Below are 20,544 nucleotides of genomic sequence, written 5' to 3'. Positions count from 1 at the left end.
CCTTTGCTGGATTTCATCTTGCTAACTTCAGGACTTATTCTTCCCCATTTTGTCAAGAATATCCCCGATTCTGATATCATTTTCCAAAGCATTTATCACTTTCCCCAGCACAGCATTACCTACTTATTTTCTAGGTCTCACCACCTCCTAATCATGTGATTCATCAATGAGAATACTTAACAGGAATGAGCCAGGCAAAAACATCAAAAACTGTACCTGAAATGCCTTCCAAACTTGCTACATATTTTCTTAGTTTCTTAGTCCCAAGATCAAAAACTCTTCTGAGGTCATGATACAATCATACTCCGCCATCCCTTTACATACTAGATTATCATCTTTGAGAGGGTAAGTGAACGAGTTTGAAATCAATTGTCCTTAACAGTCACACTGGGTATTTTCTTAACAATTTATTTCAAGTGGTTTCAAATAGTTTGTTCTAAATTCTTGCATTTCTGTGCTTTTATGGCCTATTCCTAGTGGATAAACAAGCATACAACATAAAAACCACGATTAATGAATAATTAAATAAACAGCATTTTATATTGCAGACAAGCATGAATTTGACTGTCTGTATACACAATTAGTTTTGAATACAGAGGCAGAAAAGTCCCCATCCTACAAACCCCAGGCACATTTGCTGAATAACTGGACCCAAAGCACATACAACCGAAATCCTTTCACTGGCGGTTTCTTCATAGCTGCACAACTTGTACTACATACTAAAAGGTTCTTCTTATTATTGTCCATTAGTTTATGTTCACATTGTATGTGGTCATAACTTTTAAAAAGCTATAAAAAGTTGTCACAAGAGGTACCTAAATCAAGCTTTCTAGCCTGTAGCATGGCTTTGTCCCCGGTCTGGGAAGCCTTAGGAAGAAAGCTGAGGTGTGAGCTCCCTGCCATCACCCTGCAAGGACAGTGCAGTGCAAGCCTCATGCCACTTGGAGTCAGCAACCCACTGCTGCAGGGCAAGGTCTTCCCCAGCTGTGGGGAAGGAACCAGGAACATGGAGAAACAGGCACATACTTGCCTGTTAAAACATGGAATTGACCACTGTGTCCCTGAAGATTCAAGAAACAATTTTGCCAGAACACAAAGAATGTAGGTCACGCTGTCTTATACCTACCTGCTCATTTCATGGCACGGTTATCAGCTTGTCATGAATGGTCAAGAAAAAGCAAAGCAACCGTCGTGCAAAAGCACTTCACAGGCTACATGCAAACTCAGAATTCCCTTAATGGTACGGAAATGCAACTGCATTTCACAATAACCCAACAGTTTAATTTATCGTGGCTTTATAGTCCATATCAACCCTACTTTGTGTGTCAGAACGCAAAGTAAAAAAAGCCTCATTCAAATGCAGAATAAGTTTTTAGATCAGAGGATTTTTTGGCCAGAAGCCCAGTACCATAAGTTGTATGAAAACTGTTAGCATTTAAGTCCTGCTACTGAAATCAGTAACAAAATTCCCATCATCTGCAAATGGTTCAGCGCTAGAAGTTCATCTATGAACATACCAGTAAACAATACAGATTTCAAAAACATTATTCGAAAAAACGTAACAATGATTCGGTGCTGTCAGGTATGAGAAACACAAATTATTTAAGCTGTACCTTGTTTTTTCAAGAAGGACTGGTGCGCTAGCAGTCCTTTTCAGACCCGCGCCATTCGCTTCTGCCACGAAGGTACCACCAACCAGTACATCAGGCACTACATAAATTCTGAACAGTTTTATTACTTTCGTGCAACGAACGTTGGGCTCTTGAATGGCCACGAGAGATCAGAACCAGCGCAGCAGATCTCAAATACGAGGGAAGATTCATGACACAGTAAACTGTCGGGGAAAGCATTCCAGAAAGGTAACCTGTGTATTGACACAATATCCACTGACATTGCAAAGATTGCTAGCGCATTGTTTTGAATCTTTTAAAAACAGTAGTTTCCACTGACAAGTTTATAACATCAATAGCTTTATGGAGTGTCCTAAAATGACAAGTGGAAAATTAATCATTGCTGATCTGCAACAAGTCTGCCTATTTTTTGCTCAGTTTCCTGCGAAAGCAAGGCTTCCGAGGCTGACAGCGCTCTGTTCACAGTCACACCTCAGCCGTGGGCACTTTAAGGCAAGCTGAAAGCCGATTACTGTAATACACCTTAATGCCTGAAGCACAAGTTTTATTCATGTAATCACAGTGTAACTTCGGTGGGAAGGGACCTCTGGAGGTCACCAAGTCCAACCTCCTGCTCGAAGCAGGGCGAACTTCAAGGCTCCATCAGGTTGCTCAGGCCTCATCCTCTCAACTTGTGACTCTTTCCAAGGATGCAGGTTCTACCACCTCTGCGGGGTCCTGGTCCAGCACTTCACCACCCTCCTCATGAAAAACTCATTTCCTTGTCTCCAGCTAGAATGTCTCCTCACTGTAACACATCACCACTGCCGCCTGTCCTGCCACTGTGCACCTCCAAGAAGAGTCCTCCTCTGCCTTCTCCAAATCCCTCTTCTGGCAGAGAAGCACCACTGCCAGATCCTCACCTTCAGCCACCTCCTCCTCCCCTGGACAAACCAGCCCAGCCTCCGCAGCTTCTCCTCAGGCACCATGTGCTCCAGCCCCCCGACTGTCTTGGTGGCCTCCACCAGACTCAGGCCACTTTGTTGACCTCTCTCTTGTGCTGGCAGCCCAGAACAGGAGACAGGGTCCAGCTGTGGCCAAGAAGAGGGCATATTCAGTTCCCTTCAGCTGCCAGTCATGCTCTTATTAATGCAGCCCAATGCATGGCAGGCCTTCATTGCTGCAAAGAGTGAGCTGTCAACTCACATTCAACTTGCTGTCCACCAGGTTCTCAGGCTCTTCTCTGAAGGGCCACGAGTGGTACTGACACACAGGGATTTTCTTTCTCAGTGAGAAAGACTCCACATTTTTCATAGCTAAAGCTCATGAGATTCCTCTTGGGCCATTAATCCAGCTTGCCGAGGTCCCTCTGAATGGCAGCCCTGCCCTCCAGCATATCATCCACTCCCTCCAACTTACTGTCATCCACAAACTCGATGCGAGTGCATTCACCCCATCTACCTGGGTCACCAGTGATGACATTATGCAGCATTAGCCCAAGGACTGACCCCTGAGGAACACCACCAGTTAGATTTTGAACAGCTGACTAAGCTAACTGGGTAGTAGTACTTCAGGTCTTCTTTCCTGTCCTTCTTGAAAAAGAGCAGAACATCAACCTTTCTCCAGTTATCACAAATATCCCCCAGTCATCACAACCTTTCCAAGATGATAGAGACAGGCCTTTCGTGACATCAGCCAGCTCCACCACCACCCTCAGATACACCCTGTCCAGCCCTATGGACTTGTGTATGTCCACTTTACCTAAGCAGTCACTTTCCTGAGTTTCCACCACACCTGGCTCTACCTCTCGCCCACGGGCTCTTCTACTACAGACACAGGCTAAGATGGAAGATGTAAATGAAACTATGGGTTGGTCCCATTTCTTTGGAACTGAACCTGGATTGCTCTTTCTATTAATTCAGAACTAATTATTTTGGATTTCATAGAATAGACCAGTTTGGAAGAGATCTCAAAAGATCATCTAGTCCAACCTCTTGCGGGAAAGGAAGCCTAGACGAGAGCCTCATTTGCAATTAGAATAGAATAGTTCAGTTGGAAGAGAACTTACAACCATCATCTAGTCCAACTGCCTGAAAAAAGAACATACTAACTTCCTAATATCTGTTAACACTGCTACAGCCACTCCATCAATCTAACAGCTAATAATCAAAACTATTAACTTTCCTCCAAGCATCAACCTCTTCTCTACTTGGTCCAAATAAAGACAAAATTTAGTTTAAGTATCTACCTGAGATTTCAGAACAGCTCGTTTCACACAAGGTAGCTAAAACACCTTATTTTCATTCCTGTGCAAAAATCCCTTAACTGCTTGCTGTCCAAATCATAACTCCAATATGAACATTTAACAGCGTTCCTCAACACTTTTATGTAATGAGAAGGTCACCTACTTCTTTATATGCTCAGCTTTGGACCACTGAAAAAGCAATGAGTATCCCCTGATTTTTAGATTTTTGTTTAGATCATATTTATAAGAGCTGTAATTTGTATTGTACTGTCCTCTGACTTTTACAAAAATGCTCATTCCTTTATCTTTACAACACTAAATTACCATTGAAATAAAGTGTCCTCTGTCAGAAGTACCTTATTTTGATGTTTCTACTTAGCTTTAAAAAAAAAAAAAGAGAGAGAAAGAAAAATTTCTATTAACGATGCACTTTTCAGAGTGTGGCCATCAATTTGCAGCACTTAAGAATAAGAACCAAAGACTTGATGCTACTGGATCCTATGTGTAATACCTATGCTTAGCTAAATATAGAATCAAAAACTTTGCAGGACAGGGCTTAAATCATCCTCATAATCAAAAATAAACAAAAAGAGGAAACAGACAAACTGTTTTCACTGATAAAAAAAAATAACATAAACAGTAAAAAGTATCACTATGTTGGTTACAGAATTTCTTCTCACCCTTACAGCCTGATGCCAAAAGTTCCATAACATCTTTAAATTATCATAAACAGGCACTTTGGCTGGAAGATACAGTCCCAGTCTCTCTTCAGTAAGCAAAAACTTGAGGTATGAGTTGAGTAGATGTTTCTTAAGCCATTTTTAACCAGTTAACAGTCCACTGCCTAGCTGCACCGGTTTGTTGTCTGTCGGAATATGTGACAAAACAACAGAGAGGCAACAACAAGTAACCAGGGCACAGCGGCAGAGGTCACTTTGTTTGACAGGCAAGCAGGGGCTTGCTGATTTATACGGCACTCATGAAACTACAGCCTTGCGTGTTGCAAGTTACAAACAAAGGTTTTCAGTGTTATTCTCTCTCTGTCAATTGAAATTGTAGCTAAAATAGCCTCTTGCAACAGAAATATATGATAAAGGTATAAGAGCAGCCATCCTACGACACACAAGATCTGTCTGGCCTACTGTCTATCTGCACCTGCATCCCCTTGACCCAGAAGAGCAGCAGTACACTAGCAACAAGCTTGGCTCAGCTCCATCTGGTATTCCCAGAGCTGAGCTCCCGTTGTCAGAGCAGCAATTAAACCACAGCACAAAACAAACACAGAGAAGGAAGCAAGGGCCACCGTAAAACAACAAAACCTGACACCCAGAAAGGATCAAAATAAACTGACCTATGATGAATACCATGAAGGCAAAACAAGAAGCAGGAGGCAAGTTCGCTGGTCCATAACATCACATACAACTTAGAATCACCAAGTTAACTGTGAAATTTGTCTGTAAATCAGCATTCAAATTAACTTAATTTCTACTTAAATATATACAAGAATACATGGCAGTGCAAGAACTGTCCCTTCTATTCTGTGGCAAATTAGCCTTCCTGAAAACATATGGTGAAGGTCCTTCAGCAGAAGGCTTTTGGAAACTGAATTAAGACTATGCTATCCGAGTCCCCATATTCACGTTTGTCGAGACCGGACTTGCCTTTAACATGTCCTATTTATTCACATGGCTGTTTCCATTCTTCGTCTTAGTTTCTATTATTTTCCCTGATAAGACTGAAACCTGTACCAAGCCCTGGTTCTTCCCAGAGAATATTTGTAAAAATTGATATAACATCAACCATTGTTTGCCATTTGGCTGTTGCACCTCCAAGCTCCTTGGGATGAAGCTCTGGAGTGATCACTGCCTGATCCTGGCAACTTTTCGTTTTGGGTTGTCCTCTTGTACCTTTCCTAATACATTTATGTGGATGTGACATCCTTCAACATCTCCAGACCTAAGTGTCTGATATGAGCTGTTCAAGTACCCTGCACAAAGACGCCTCCCAACAGTTTGCAAGAGTCAGAACTTGTGCAGGCGCTACAAGCCCTTTACACTTCTGGAAACCACCATGAGAACAGCGGGACAGTTAAGACCGGGTGCGAGAACAGTGCAATACCACAGGAATGAAGCTTCCTAATGCTCTCACAAGGGGCAAGTTCAGGAAGATGTTGATCCCAGAACACGGGTGGCAGCATGTGATGGGACACCCATGATCTCCAGAAATCTCCTCTTCCCAATCTCCAGCATTGATATGAACACAGCAAAGTGCAGAGAGCCATGTATGATCCCTTCTAGGGCATGATGGCCCCATAGGGCCACTCCAGCCCCACTGGCTCTGACTTCCCAGGAGGGTTAGTGGCCAAGCCAATTGCACCCACCCCTCTCCAGGGATAAGACACAAAGGAAACAGGACAATTACACACACACCCTTCTCCCAGGAGGGGGAGGAAGAATCAGGCCAGTTATAGCCACCCTTCTCCCAGGGGAGAATGCAGGGGATAGAGAGGAATTAGGCCGGTCACAGCCCCCCTTTTCTCCGGGGCAGAAGAAGCAGGGGGAGCTCAGGTCAGTTGCATCCCCCCTTTTTCTGGAGCAGAAGAATCAGACAGTGATAGCCCCTTCCCAGGGCAGAAGGCGAGATCAGGCTAGTTTCCACCCCCACACACACCCCCGCAGGGAAGGAGAAACACGAGTGAACCTGCCAGTCACACCGCCCGTCCCCAAGGCCGGAGAGGGGCTGAGGGGCTACTCAGAGCAGCTACCACCTCCCTGCCGCGTTGCCCCCAAAGGCCGCCTGCCCGAACCCCTCCGCAGACCCCTTACTCACAGGAACCCGCTCCTCCTCTTCCTCTCCCGGCTCCATGGCAGCAAGCAAGCAGGTCGGTCGGCAGGCAGACAGACAGACAGGCCGGCCGGCAGACCCCCTTCCCCTCACAGCAGCCGCGGCGGGCCCGCGCGAGCCCGCCCCGCCCTACTGCGCACGCGCCGCCGCCCTGCCAACCCGCCCCGTCGTTAGGGACTCACTCCCGCCCCGCGCATGCGCGGGCACCGCCTCCTTCGCGCGCCGCGAGTGACCGTTGGAGGGCGGGGCGGGGCGGGGCGGGCGCCGCCGAGCGGTGGCTGAGGGAGCGCGCGCCGGCGTTTTGGCGCGCAGAGCGGCGGTGAGTGCCCGGATGGGCCCTGCGGGAGGGCTCCAGCCCCAGCCCCAGCCCCAGCCCGGCCTCCAGCCCCAGCCCGGCCTCCCGGCTCTCAGAGCCGCCCGCTGGGTCAGAGTGAGCTGGAAGTAGGTGCACACTGAGGGGAAATTTCTGTAAGTGAGAGGTTTTTCAAATGAGTGTGGTGGCTGCGTGCTTTTCCTGTGACGGGGGAACCGTTTCTCCTGCTCTTCAGTGCCAGTCCACTTGTAGAGAGGCAATACATGATTATTGCGAGCTTTGGGACTTGGTGATGAGCGTACATTAAAATCCGGCGGCAGACATTTTGAGATAGTGTAGGTGTTATCCAGGGAATGAGATGTGATTTCTTAGGTGGGAAGTCCGTTCAGCTTACTCAAACCTCTCCAGGAGAGGTGGTCTGTCTGAGGCGGTCTGTCAGGGACCGTCTTCCCGGTCAGGTTGAAGAAAGCACAGGCATCGAGTTTGGAGGAGATACTCTGCAAGGGCCCCTTTAGGCCTGGGTGTCAGCAGGCTCCCCCCAGTTATTCATTCCTTCCTTTTGGGTGCCACAAAGGAAAGAGAAGCTCCACGTTTCCCTGGCACAGCCATAAAGCTCTCTCTGAGGCATTCAGTACAAGTATTGACTATAACAATGTTTTATGTTTCAGCTGGTTGTCAGCAAGGGCAAGGAAGGAATTTCCCCTTAAAAGCACGGTCGTCCAGCTACATTTTATTTACTTACCCTTCCTCTAAAGCACTAAGAGCAGGTGACAGTTGAAGCCGGAGCAGCAGAAGATGCAGATCATTGATCTGGCACGGTACTGATGGTCCTTCCACCACGGCTCGAGAGGTACAGAGGAGTGAGAGGAGTCTCCAGGGTCATTGACTGTAGCTTCACGATCCATGTTTCACAGGCAGAGCATCATTTAATATTTCATAAAGTTATTGAGCTCCTTCTCAAAAGCAATTAAGCTTTTCTGATGTTGGTTTAAGCAATATATCCAGCTGTCCATATGAATATAGCTCCAGACTGTCCACTTCTCTGTGTATAAGACAATAAATAGCAGCACCAGTTTTCATTCTCTGCTAAGCAGAGGGAAGCTGAAGTAGCCTGAAAAATAAAGGCGCCTCCATAACATTTTCCATCTCCTGAGTTATTTATTCTCCTCATAGCAGTTATCTGCCATGTATCCAACATAACATCTCCCAAAAGGCAGTGTACGTTCATTTTTGTCTGCGTTGATTCTGCAGAGAATTGGATGTTATTTTTTCAGCGCTAGATAAATCCGAACACTAAAGTACGTCAAGGCAAACATTCCTTAAAATAATTAAAATGCTGACAAGAAAATGCAGCTTTATATCCGAGCCCATCCCCTATTACAAATGCAATTAAATTTGCTGGTCTCAGCCTATCCTAGTCCCTGTTTATACACATTCCCCAAAATCATCACCTAATAATTTACGAGTGAGGCTTCAGAAAATAACATGTATTGGGGTGTGTGCCTGTGGTGACTGGGTGAGGAAGAGAAGAGGCAGCAATAAAAAAGTAAATACCGCTGTGAGAAGCAGAGATTCCATGCTTGCTTTCCCTGAGAATAGCCTGTTCGATTTCAGTGCCATTTTCCCCTAATTACAGCGGTGCAAGGGAGAGCAGAATTTAGCCCGAATGTTGTAGCACTAATAACAGTTCCAAATGTCATCTGTGAGAAAGCTTGCCATTTGCTTTTCTCTGCTGCAAATGACTGAAGGGCTCCTCTTCATACAATACAGAAATTCTGTCATTCCCTTTATTTTTAGAAGAGCAATTCACAGGCAGGGAGGGGAGGAGGAAGGGTTTTCTGAACGTTTATCGCTTACACATCATACAGGAAGCTGTTCACATTCTTTATTAATTTTCTAACAATATCCAGAGACTTAGTCAGTCTGAGATGTAATATGCTAAAATCCTTTCCAATAAAATGTCACTTGAAATGAAAATCGGAGAGGCATTTTAAAAAAGGCCATCGCTGTGGAAGATTTTCAGAGAGAGCCGGGCCTGACCAGCCCTGCCTGGTTCGGCTTCCCCCAAAACTCTGTAAAGCCCAAGGGCTTTTAAAGGTGAAATATAATGTATTAAAATGCAGCGATTGATTAATGTGCTAATTCCAGAGGAGAATATAAAATGCAGGTGTCCCTCACGACTGCCGATATCTTGGAAAAAGGAATATTTAAAAATCAGGTCCTGGCTTGTGCCAATGACATGTGAATTGCAAAGTTTTTGACATGGAGATTCTTTCTATCTAGCACAAAAGTACCCGGGCGGCAGAGGAGTCTGGATGTGACCTCAGTGGCAGTGTTTAATAAAAGCAGATATACAGTACTGTGAATATTATGACCTGTTAATTAAGAGTCTCTGTCCCTTACCACAACTGATGGTCCCAGGCAGCCTGAGAGGATGAAGCGATCTACGAATGGTCGTGATATCCTCAGCTACTGCACTTTTTAACCGACCTCTTGGCACGCCGGCAAAACACTAAACTAAACTGTTTTTCAAGGATTTTTCTGAAGATCTAATTGAGTTTTCAGGCTGTCGGATTTGGATGCGCTGAGGTAATTGGAAATTTGTAATTATTGGGAGCTGGTCAACAGGATTCTTCAGCTGTTCTGGAAAATCTCAGCTATTTTAGTGTTGGCGTATTTCAGTATCAGGTGTCTCAACAACACACCTGATGGAGCCAGCTCCACTCTGTCTTTTCCTGTTTTGTGATTGAAAAAATGTATGTGGTTTAGTGGGAGAGACCCAGGTAATCTCTACATCTAGTCTTGGTAAAAAAAAAAGCGAGGGAAAAAGCAAGTAAATGAAGATAAAGCGTGTCAGTGGGCAGAAGGGTGGGCAGCAAGGAGAAAGAGAGTGCTCATACACGAGAAGACTGATTAGGTAGGTGATTCAATTAGTGAAAGGACAGTGGGAGTGCTCCGTTAAAAGAAGAGCTGAAATGTGTATGTATTAGTGCAAGTGAAGGAGTTCAAACTGCGGATGCAGGACATGAAACCAGGTATTAGGATAACGATGATAATAATGAGTTAGAGCTCATGACTAGAGCACAGGCACCAAAGAGTCAGCGCTGCTCGGGGAAGATGGAGATAAATGTATGAATGGGGAGGCTGTGCTACGTGCCGTGGTTTACTAGGCTGGGGAAATAGGAGCTGGAAGGGGTAGAACAGAACCGGCGTAGGTCAACGTGTCCTTGAGGAAAGCTGGAAAAAGATTTTTCTCCTCGCTGTCTGCGGTAGCACTAACTATCTGCCTTAATTACTGAAATACTGTCGGAGGAAGCAGGAGGGTTTATTAGCTGATTCCGTCTAAATCAGATTGAGGGATAAACGGAATCTGGGCTTAACTGCCGTTTCCAATCTCAAAAGAGCAAATCAGGATTAAACCGAGAAAACTGTTTAATGAGATCATAGAATCATAGAATGGTTTGGGTTGAAAGGGACCTTAACGATTGTCTAGTTCCAACCGCCATGCCATGGGCAGGGACATCTTCCACTAGACCAGGTTGCTCAAAGCCCCGTCCAACCTGGCCTTGAACGCTTCCAGGGACGTGATAAAATGATCTGAGGAATTTGGGCCCAGCATCACTCCACCAAACCTCAGGCACCTAACTGGGGTGTTTAAGTTGGGGCGACAGTTGCCTCGCAGTCCCTAACGACGTATAGGATCACAGAAGGGTTTGGGTTGGAAGGGACCTTTGAAGATCATCTAGTTCCAACCCCCCTGCCGTGGGCAGGGACATCTTCCACTAGACCAGGTTGCTCAAAGCCCCATCCATCCTGACCTTGAAGACTTCCAGGGATGGGGCATCTACAACTTCTCTGGGCAACCTGGTCCAGCGTCTCACCACCCTTATCTTAAAAAAACGATTCATCATGCCTAAGATCCGCGCTCCGAGGGTACGTGGTTCCTTCCAGTGACTCCAGAAGGTGCCTAGGATAACTAAACACCTAAGTTAGGTACTCTGGTAAGATGCCCAAAATTAGGTTAAATAGGCCCAAGTTTTGAGGACCTGAACATGGAGAAAGCTTGAAAATTCTTTCTGTCAGTGGTGCGTGAGTTGTTTAAAATTTTATTCCATATACAGGAGGGAAAACCCTGTGTTGAAAGGCTCTGGACCTGGGTGAAAAACAACCTCGAAGAGAGTACTGGGAATAAACAGGGACCCTAAGAGAGTGATCAAGAGCACTCATCACCAAAGAAAGCTTTATCTTAGGGGTCAGAAAGCTTAGGATGCAGTTAGGAGTGTGAAAGGGTGAGCTGGCATGAGAAAAGGAACCCCAATGCCTTCCTCCCGAAGAGGGGGTAATGCTGAGCCCCCGATTTCAAGCAAAAGGAGAACATTTTAGTCAACCTTTCTCCAGTGACCCAAAGTAGGCTGCTATCGCTGCTGCAAAGTGTGCTGTTCACTGACATCCCAACCGACAAGCAGACAGTGCAGCTCCTGCGAGTATCGCAGTCACAGATTCAGGACTGGTGTCTTGACTCACATCTTATGCAATCCTTCTCCTCACCAGGAAGCGAGAGAAAAAAACTATTAAATCTGCCCACACAGCGTCTTTAATGCCTGAGCTGAAAGTGGTAGGAAATTATGATAGATGTATGGAGCCCTTCCCCAGGTTTCAGGCAAATCAGGGGAAAGCTCCTTCAGAAAAATGTACAACTAATTATGGATTTTCCAGCTGCGATAATGTTTGGAGGTCTAAGTCTTTCTTTAATTAAATCAGAGGTTTACGACTGAACGCTTACATTTCTGGTAGGAGTCTGTAGGGAGTAGCCTTTGAATTGGTAAATCAGCTGCCTGAATAAAACACTTGGCAAGCTAAAACGTTACGTTCTTTGAGTTATGTGCTAAGTTTAAACAAGAAAATAAATAAGTGAATTTAGTGGGGATGAAAAATGACAAACTGGCAGTGCTGGAAACTGGAGTTTACCCACAGGTTCCGAATAGCTCCTGCACTTTCTGTCTGTCCCATCAGCGTTGCTTCTGCTCTGACAGCGGAATCGTTTGCACTCCCTCACCCATTCAGACCTTGCTTTCTGTGCTGCACGGGGCTGCCAGAAATACATTCATTTCTGCTAATTGTACTGGTGGCTTTTAGACGCTTCGGACCTGGTTGTGCCAGGGCTACCTAGTTCTTCAGACCGATCTCCCTGATAAAATCTGCGGTAGCATCAGGGTTCTGAGGCTGTGCCTGTGGAAGCCAAGACATCTATTTTATGCTTGAAATATTGAGGAGTCTATTTAAGTTTTCCATCTGTCTTCTTCAGTAGCATACTCTTGAGTCCATCCACCACACCAATGCCCTCATGTGTTGGCATCCAGGGTATCTGAATTACAGACCAAGGGTGGAGTTCAGCTGACAGATTAAAAAAAAAAAAAAATCTGAGTTTAAGTCTCTACACAGAGGTTTCTACATGTGAATTGTGTGTTTAAACCCCTCTGCAATTAGTGGCAATGCAGGATGGGATCCAGTTGCCTAAAAATTGCACCTAGTTCAGTCTGAGGTACTTCCACACCTGCCTGGAGCTGGTGGGGGGAAGGCCCTCACCCGTCTGCAATAGCAGCTTTCAGTGATTCCTGAGGTGTTCAACTGCCAAAATGTGGGTATCTACTGTGGGGTGAGTTGAATCACTCCTACACTTCACTGGGCTCAACTCTTGTTGCCTACCCGCAGATATCTAGTGCCACCTGAGATGTAGGAGAGTGCCCAAGACATCGTGTAGAGCTGGTAAATCCGAAACCAGACCTATGGGAGACCTGTGCCCTTATGGAAATGGAGATGTGATACCGCTGGGCATCTCAAGTAGCACTCGATGCCTATGTTTGGGCAACAGAATTGATCCTCAGATTTTTATTGGCTGTAAAGGGAGCTTAGACACCTCATTCAGATGCAGGTGTTCACATGTTCGCATGCTCCTCTTTCAGGAGCCCCGGTCTTGTACTTGCAACTCTTAGTCAACTTTCACACTCTCGAGAGGAGCCACTCACTCAATACTCTCCAGACACGTTTTCTCTGATGGCGTTTTCTGAAGCAACCTGCTCTCTTTCAGCATTGACCATAAACCAATAGTCAGTTTTTCCATGACGTCCAGATGACCAGTATTGATTAATTGTCTTCTATGCTCAGCCGTCTCACCTCTATCTTGTCTTCACTCTTCAGTCCCTTCTACCCTTGACTCTTCTGCCCTTCTTTCCCGCTGCAAGTTGCCCAGTCTTAGCTCATCCCTAATACCAGTTCTCTTCGCCCTTGTTCAGACTGCAGAGTGTTTGGGGTGGATAGGCAGCATGGCAGTTATCTAAAGTTATATTCCTACAGTACAGACTTCTAATCTGAACTCAGGTGTGTAAGCTCCCTTTATAATCTGTGGGGAAAAATCATACTCTTTTAGGGCATGAGTCAGCTGATCTGTTTTAGATCTCTATTTTAGGATGAGATGAAGCATGCCCTCAAAGTTTCTGTTCTTCTGTGTTGACTTGAAAGGGAATCCAGGGTGACTTGCTCAAATGGAGATATCTGTGCTATGAAAGTCTATCTTTGGCCTGATGAATCGCAACAATGAAGAGCAAGGGTGACTTCATCCATTATATATTCATTCTTCTGAGTGGATTTACTCAATCTCGAGTTCTGCTACCTGGCTAATACACTGTTAGACTCTTAACTGTTCACTCCTTGAGGATCCCTTTCTTCTTTGCTCTGCTTCTGTCCCACGACAGGATCTTACCTAATACTTCCAAGAGTTTATGGACAAGACGTATTGTCACCCTTCCTATCTCTGTGCTTCCCTGCTCTCAATCTGCCTTTCATTCTTCTCCTCCATGGTCATCAATGCAGGAGCTTCTTGATCGTCCCCACAATTGCCTCAAATATCTCATGCTGTCTCCTTTGCACTCGCTTTCATCCCATCCCCTACTCTCTCCTTACACCCTCATTCTTGACTGCTGATTTCTTCTCACAGTACAATGACACTTTAGGATCTGGTATCTCCAAAAACTTTCACTGTGAAGCCCATTTGCCACCTCCACTCCTGCCCCACCTTGCCTTCTCTCTCCACGTCTAAGCTCATTGACCACACTGAACAATTGCTGCCACAGATTTATAGAGTAGTTCAGGGGAGACTTAGCAGATCCAACTAGATCAGGTTGCTCAGGACCTTGTCCAGTGAAGTTCTGAATACCTCTAAGGATACATACCAAACCTATCTTGGATTCTTCCAGTGTCCATCCCTTTCAATACCTAAGAAATGCCCATTCCAGAGTCCCTCATGACTTCTTTAAAGTTAAATCTCAAAACCAATGCTTCATCCTCACCTTCCCTGACCTGTCAATCAATTCCAGAAGTTACACTGATCTTCTGGAAGTCTTGTCCTTCTCTGGTATCTTCCTATTTTTCCAGTGGATCCTTCAGTATGGACTTTGGAGAATATTTCTCTTCTCGCTCCCAGGCTCTCTGTGTAGGTCTCACAGGGCTCTATATGCTGTATGGTCTCCTTGTTACATCTCCTCTGGGAGAATCTCATAGACACAAACCCAGGTGCTACATCTGCGACTGCGACTCGCAGGTCCAGCCCTTTACTCCACTTGCCCTCCTCAGTCTGGAGCAGAAGCCCAGCCTGTGTTTAGTATCCTCATAGTATGGATGTCAATTCAAGCTCTGAATGGCTTCTGCCAGCCCTCCTCTGCTTTTCTCAGCAGGCTATCACTCAGACCTTTCATTTGGGCCCCACCTTTGACTTGGGTCTTCCTCTTGGTCCCTTCACTCAAGCTTTTCTAAATGTCTCCGACTCTTTCCACCTGAAGGCTCTGAGATGCAGTCACCCACACCCAGCCATCTCCCATCCCAAATGCTGCGATATCCCCTTCTCTGGACTTCACAGCCTGTACCCCCCCTGTATGTACCCAAGGGGCAGCTGCAAAACCTAACATTTTGCTTCTGCGTCCTGCATCCTCTGGCTCCCTCCTCTCCGTTGCCTTCAACTCGAAGGCTTGCTCTTCATTTTCAAGGCCTTTTTTACTTACTCTTGGCGCATCCCTCGCCTTTCAGCAGCAGCAGGAAGCCAGCTCTCCCTGCCAGCGGTGCCAGCCTTCGTTACGTCCGTGCTAGCGTGCAGACAAGCACCTTCATGCTCTTTCCCGTGCTACTCCCAGCATTTTGCTGCAATTCCTGCAAAAAGCTGCCTAACAGACTACTGGGGTGCTGAGCTGACTTCCCGTCATGCTGGCTGACATTGTATCATTGTTTCCTTGCTTTCCTCCATCTGTCTGTTTCCATCTGTTATATCTTGCCTTATCCTTAGACCGTAGCCTTTGCGAGACGGAGACTGTCCTTTTTATTTCTGTGTCTGTGCAGCGCGTGGTACAGCATGGCCCTTGTCTGCGAGTATAGCTAGAAGACTCTTTAATGATAAACGTTCAAGAAAATAATAGTTTATTTTATTGAACCCGCAGCAATGGGTGCCTAGCCTTCGACTCTCACGAGGAAGAAGAGAGGCCTTGAATTTGCACAAGACTTGACCTCTATTCCCCAAATACTCTTCAGGGGTAATGGGAGACTACCTCAGTTTTCACCATCTGATCGTCCTTAAGTTACTTATGTTATAATTATAAACCTCCAAAGTAAGACTAATAACATGCAACTGTGGTTCATTTTCAGACTTGGCTAAGAAAAGGCTGTAACCAGACTGAGCAATTTTAATTTAAGCAAATTAAGGATATAAATTTAGCACGGTAACCAAAATCCTACGAATCATAAACCATCACCCCATGTTAACTGCACGATCATCATCTTCTCGTAGTTTGATATTATATAGCATCCTTATTTCTTGGTTTCTGACCGGTCTAAAAATCACCATTACAGTATTAGTCATGCAACGAATGTCTGGGAACTTACAATGCTTAACATTTTATTTCTTTCTTACTTCATGGAAGATATTTTTTTTTATTACTTTACTATTAAAGTACAGTACTATTTTAGGATAGAAACCTTTAAAATTAACTGGGTTTTTATACTTCGTAAAAATAAGAGACCTACATGAGAAACTGTCTATTTAAATGCTGATTCTCCAGTTGAATATTGAATAGCAGAAGCAGTAAAAGATTTTGCTCTTAATCATATTAATGAACTTGATTATTTTAGGAATACCTGCTGCCAAGCAGGTTATTTAGTTTAGAATGTAATAGCATCATAAATTAAATGTAGCAATTGCAAGAAAACGTGTAGCAAATAACCATCTATGAAAGTTTTGACAGATGGGATGGTTGGGCAGGGGGAGAATAGTAGGAAGGCAATCTAGTCCCCAGTATGTGTTTTGTAGGATCCAGTTGTCCCAGCTGGTCATTCCCAGTACAGTCAAAAAGGAAACAGGATTTCCTTGAACAGAAATTAGGATTATGTTATCAGAACATGTTTTCTACGTGGGCCTCCTTGTTTTTTTAATCTAGATATATATACCCCCGAAACTTTTCAGATTCTGGATACAGAATCACTCTGGGGAAATCTAATAATAAAAAGAAATATTTATGCCTTGCCATTTTAGAAGCCCCAGCCAGGAACAAAGTGCTTGGCACTGTCCAAGTGCAGGAAGGAGATCTTTGCTATACAGAGTTACCCACCAAAGACCGAGACAAGAAGTAATTGCCAAAACTGCACTGTGGTGGGGACAGTCGTCTCTTTGGGGGCTTTGGCTGTTGAAAAGTCCCGTGAACCTTTGCTTCACCACCGACCTACTAGAAGTAGCTTCTTCTGCAGTTCCCATCGTGAGAGCAGTTGTGAGCTCTTCCTAATCATCCTCACAAACTCTGCCCCCGGCTCCTCTTTGCGACAGGTCACCCGTGCATTGGAGACAACAGGTTCTCGTGGAGGATAGAGCAGAGCACGAGGACTTGGAGCCTCATCTGTGCTGCTTCCCATCGTACGGAAGCCTGCCTTGAAGGCACGCACCCATCACTAGCTCTCTGGAAGGAGAGTTTATGTGATAGTGCCATTAACTTCCCAACACCTCGAGAAGATAAGAGAGAAAATTAGCCTTTGCCGTCACAGCAGTTTGCCAGTTCTAATGAAGAACAATTACTGCTGGGGAATAGTAAATGTTTCCCATTGGCAGGTTTCCTTCTCACAGCCCACAGTTCCCCGTGAGGGTGGCAGCCACTCGCTTTGCCTAAGCTGAGAGCCAGCCTTGGTGAGGGAAATGATATTCAGGTCTCAGCTATCGTCGGTTCTAAATCATTTGTGCCCGTTTCAACCCACAGATGGATTCTGGTTAGTTTTTTTCGCTGCCTGGGAAGAGCTCGCTTACTCATCTGTGCCATTGAGAGCCATCCGGTGATGCAACGTTCAGTACGCTGTCCGCTTAGACGGTGTTAGGACTGCCAGCCTAGAGCTGAAGGGTGATAAAAGAAAGATGAGATGAAACGAAATGAAAGATGATTGATAAAAATATAATTCCGCTGATAATTCCATCTATCAGTCTAATAACTCGCTCGTAATGTTTTTTTAATAATAATAATAACTTGTGCTTACATAACAGCTCCTATATGTGGCTTTTTAAGCAGTTTGTAAGTATTAATTAAAGCCCAAAACAGCCGTGTGAGGCAGGTGGGAATTCACATCGAATATCTCTCTCATCACTCCCTCATTCCACAGGCAGAGAAGTTGGCAGAGCTGGCTACAGGCTTCGCAGCGCTGCAGGCAAAATTCAGTTTGCTCTGAACAAGCTAGTTCCCCTCCGCGGAGTGCGGAGACGCAGGCCCGGAGCAAGGTCCGATGAGCAGGCAGGAGGGTTTGGGCCACCTCTTGCCAGCACTACTTCGTTCAGACTTCAGATCCAGCAGTCTCTGGGGGGACTCTCTGCTGTCTTAAGCCAGCGTTAAGTTGGGCAGAGCTGTGGTCGCTGCTGTGACGTTCAGAATTCTCTTCGTCCTGCTCAAAGCTCAGCTTCTGCTGCTCTAGGTAACCGCCTACTTTGTCTGTGTCTAAAGACAGTGCTGGCAACTGGGAAGAAGTGCTGGGTAATAAATCTGGAAGCAACCCAGAAAGAGAGTGGGGTCTCTCCGTACACATCCCTGAGTTACAGATAACCTTCCTCCCCACTACTGTCCTCCTGAGTGGGCAAGAAAAATGCAACTGGCCCTGAGGCGGGTGCTTAGACAATCAGTTCCCTGTAAGTGCTATGCATTTGAAGCCAAGTCCTGTAAATCCTCACTTTCAGTCCCTGGACTCCCTGCGATGACTTAGAAATCTCAATATGTGGTGTTATCTGGATCAGTCTTTTATTATTTTTTTTTTTTTTTTAGTTATTATCATTGATACTATTTGGGTCCTGGCTGTAGTCCAACAAAGAAATGGTTCCCCTCGGACTTCAAGCTACAGAAACACAACTCCAAGTCATTTGCTCTAAGCTGAAAGAAAACAGGCACAGGAGATGACCCCATTCTACTTGTCTACGCATGGGTGCCTGCTTGTAGGACAGGCATCCAGGCTCCCGTGTAGTCAATGGAGATCAGGCAATGGAGCCCAGGGAAGGTTTCACATGCCCTAAAATGGGTGCTTATATTTGCTGTGCTCTTCTTTATACCATCTTAGCAGATCAGGTGTATGTGGGACCACAGACATAGAGCCTGTTTATACCAGCATAGAACTTCATCTACTTATTTAAAAAACCAAGTTTGTAGTTGCAGATTCTTTTGCTGAACCAAATATCTACAGTGTGTTCTTTCTCAGGTTTTAAGCTGTAATTTTTAGTCGCAAAAACAAAATGAAAACCCACAATGCAGCCTTAGGAGCGGTCACACATCCACTTACGTTGCAGAGGGTCGTCATCTACTCATTTATATCCCTGAAATCCCAGCACAGAGATTAAATGTATAGCCCATCCCCACCTATTGACCCTCACTTTCCTGGTGAATCACTTTGTGCTACTTCAACCTTTTCGTGTTCTCCCCCGCTCCTTTCAATATAGAAACAAATCTAAAATGGTGATTGATTTTAAAAGTGCATTTTATTCCCTTTCATGCCTGTTCGGATGTTGCCAGGCTGGTATTTCACACACACACGCGTTGTCAGAGCCTGTTACCAAGAAAGCATGATGTTGACTTTTGTCTGGCAGGTCAATCCTAGTGTGGGGGTTTATGAATCAACACTTCAGAGGTGTAAGATGTCCATCCTAATGCCTTGAGCTATCTCAGACATCTATGAGCCTGACTTTCTTGGAAACAAGGCTTAGGTGACTATGCATGCATCCGTCTGTCTGTTCATCTTCCTAATTTTAAATGAATAAAGTAATAACTGGCTGATAGCCATTGGGCAGCTTCAAGCAAATGTTGTGAATGTCCCAAGCACGGAAGGATTTTTTATAGAGTCTGTTAAGCAGAGCCTTTCGAGACACCAGGGGACCCAATTAAGAGCTACAGCTCTGTAGGACATCAGGCTTCACTGGTTCTACTTATCACTGCCCACCTTGTTCACTTACATGGTTCATCACACTTTGCGGGCAAAGCTTACCATGTGTGGAGGCCTGGCTTTCCTGTATTATACTCAAGTTAAACCTGAAGTTAACTTGAGTTACCTGTCAGGCAAAGAAGCCAAGCAATAGTTTGTGCCCCACTCTCGCTCTCTCCCCTCTGCAGCCAGCACACGTTTGTCTATGCTGAGTGTTAGGCATGGGTCCAGCCCCTCTCCAGAAAGAGAACCTCTGCACCTTTGGGGAGGACTATGCTCCTGTTCATGCTCTCCAAGCAGAGCATGAGGCCAAATAGACAGCCACCAGCCTCCTCAGTAGACACCGCAAACAGCTCATCCCAAGTTGGAACAGGCGTTCAGCCCAAATGTCGTGGTTTAACCCCAGCCGGCAACTAAGCCCCACCCAGCTGCTCGCTCGCTTCCCCCCGGTGGGATGGGGGAGAGAATCGGAAGAGTAAAAGTGAGAACACTCGTGGGCTGAGATAAAGACAGTTTAATAGGGAAAGCAAAAGCCGCGCACGCAAGCAAAGCAAAGCAAGGAATTCCTTCACCACTTCCCATGGGCAGGCAGGGGTTCAGCCATCTCCAGGAAAGCAGGGCTCCATCACGCGTAACGGGGACTTGGGAAGACAAACGCCATCACTCCGAATGTCCCCCCTTCTTTCTTCTTCCCCAGTTTATATACTGAGCATGACGGCATATGGTATGGAATAGCCCTTGGGTCAGCTGGGGTCAGCTGTCCCGGCTGTGTCCCCTCCCAGCTCCTTGTGCCCCCCCAGCCTCCTCGCTGGTGGGGTGGGGTGAGAGGCAGAAAAGGCCTTGGCTCTGTGTAAGCGCTGCTCAGCAGTAACTAAAACATCCCTGTGTTATCAACGCTGTTTCCAGCACAGATCCAAAACATAGCCTCATACTAGCTACTATGAAGAAAATTAACTCCGTCCCAGCCAAAACCAGCACACCAAGCTACAGCCTGCAGTGGGAAAGAAGAGGTGGGAGATCTTGGCACGGGTAAGGCTAGTTTTGGGTCTGCTTCAGCATCT

At 45.7% G+C, this 20,544-nt stretch overlaps 1 protein-coding gene across 6 annotated transcripts in view; it reads right to left on the bottom strand.

Moving 5' to 3' along the window:
• Positions 1–20,544, bottom strand: part of ALMS1 (ALMS1 centrosome and basal body associated protein) — a 358,966-nt gene that overhangs the window by 66,402 nt on the left and 272,020 nt on the right. For 5 of the 6 annotated variants that reach the window (XM_075499458.1, XM_075499461.1, XM_075499459.1 and 2 more), the window contains exon 1: positions 6,685–6,812. In XM_075499458.1, coding sequence (XP_075355573.1) covers positions 6,685–6,720 — 36 coding nt within the window. In that variant the 5' untranslated portion in view covers positions 6,721–6,812. Of the gene's footprint in view, positions 1–6,684; positions 6,813–20,544 lie in introns of those variants that run through there. The other variant, XM_075499456.1, reaches the window with a different exon arrangement.

This window comes from Mycteria americana, chromosome 4, assembly GCF_035582795.1.
Source record: "Mycteria americana isolate JAX WOST 10 ecotype Jacksonville Zoo and Gardens chromosome 4, USCA_MyAme_1.0, whole genome shotgun sequence".
Classification (NCBI taxonomy): domain Eukaryota; kingdom Metazoa; phylum Chordata; class Aves; order Ciconiiformes; family Ciconiidae; genus Mycteria; species Mycteria americana.
The sequence above is the reverse complement of the archived record's forward strand: the minus strand, read 5'-3'. Positions and strand labels throughout refer to the sequence as shown.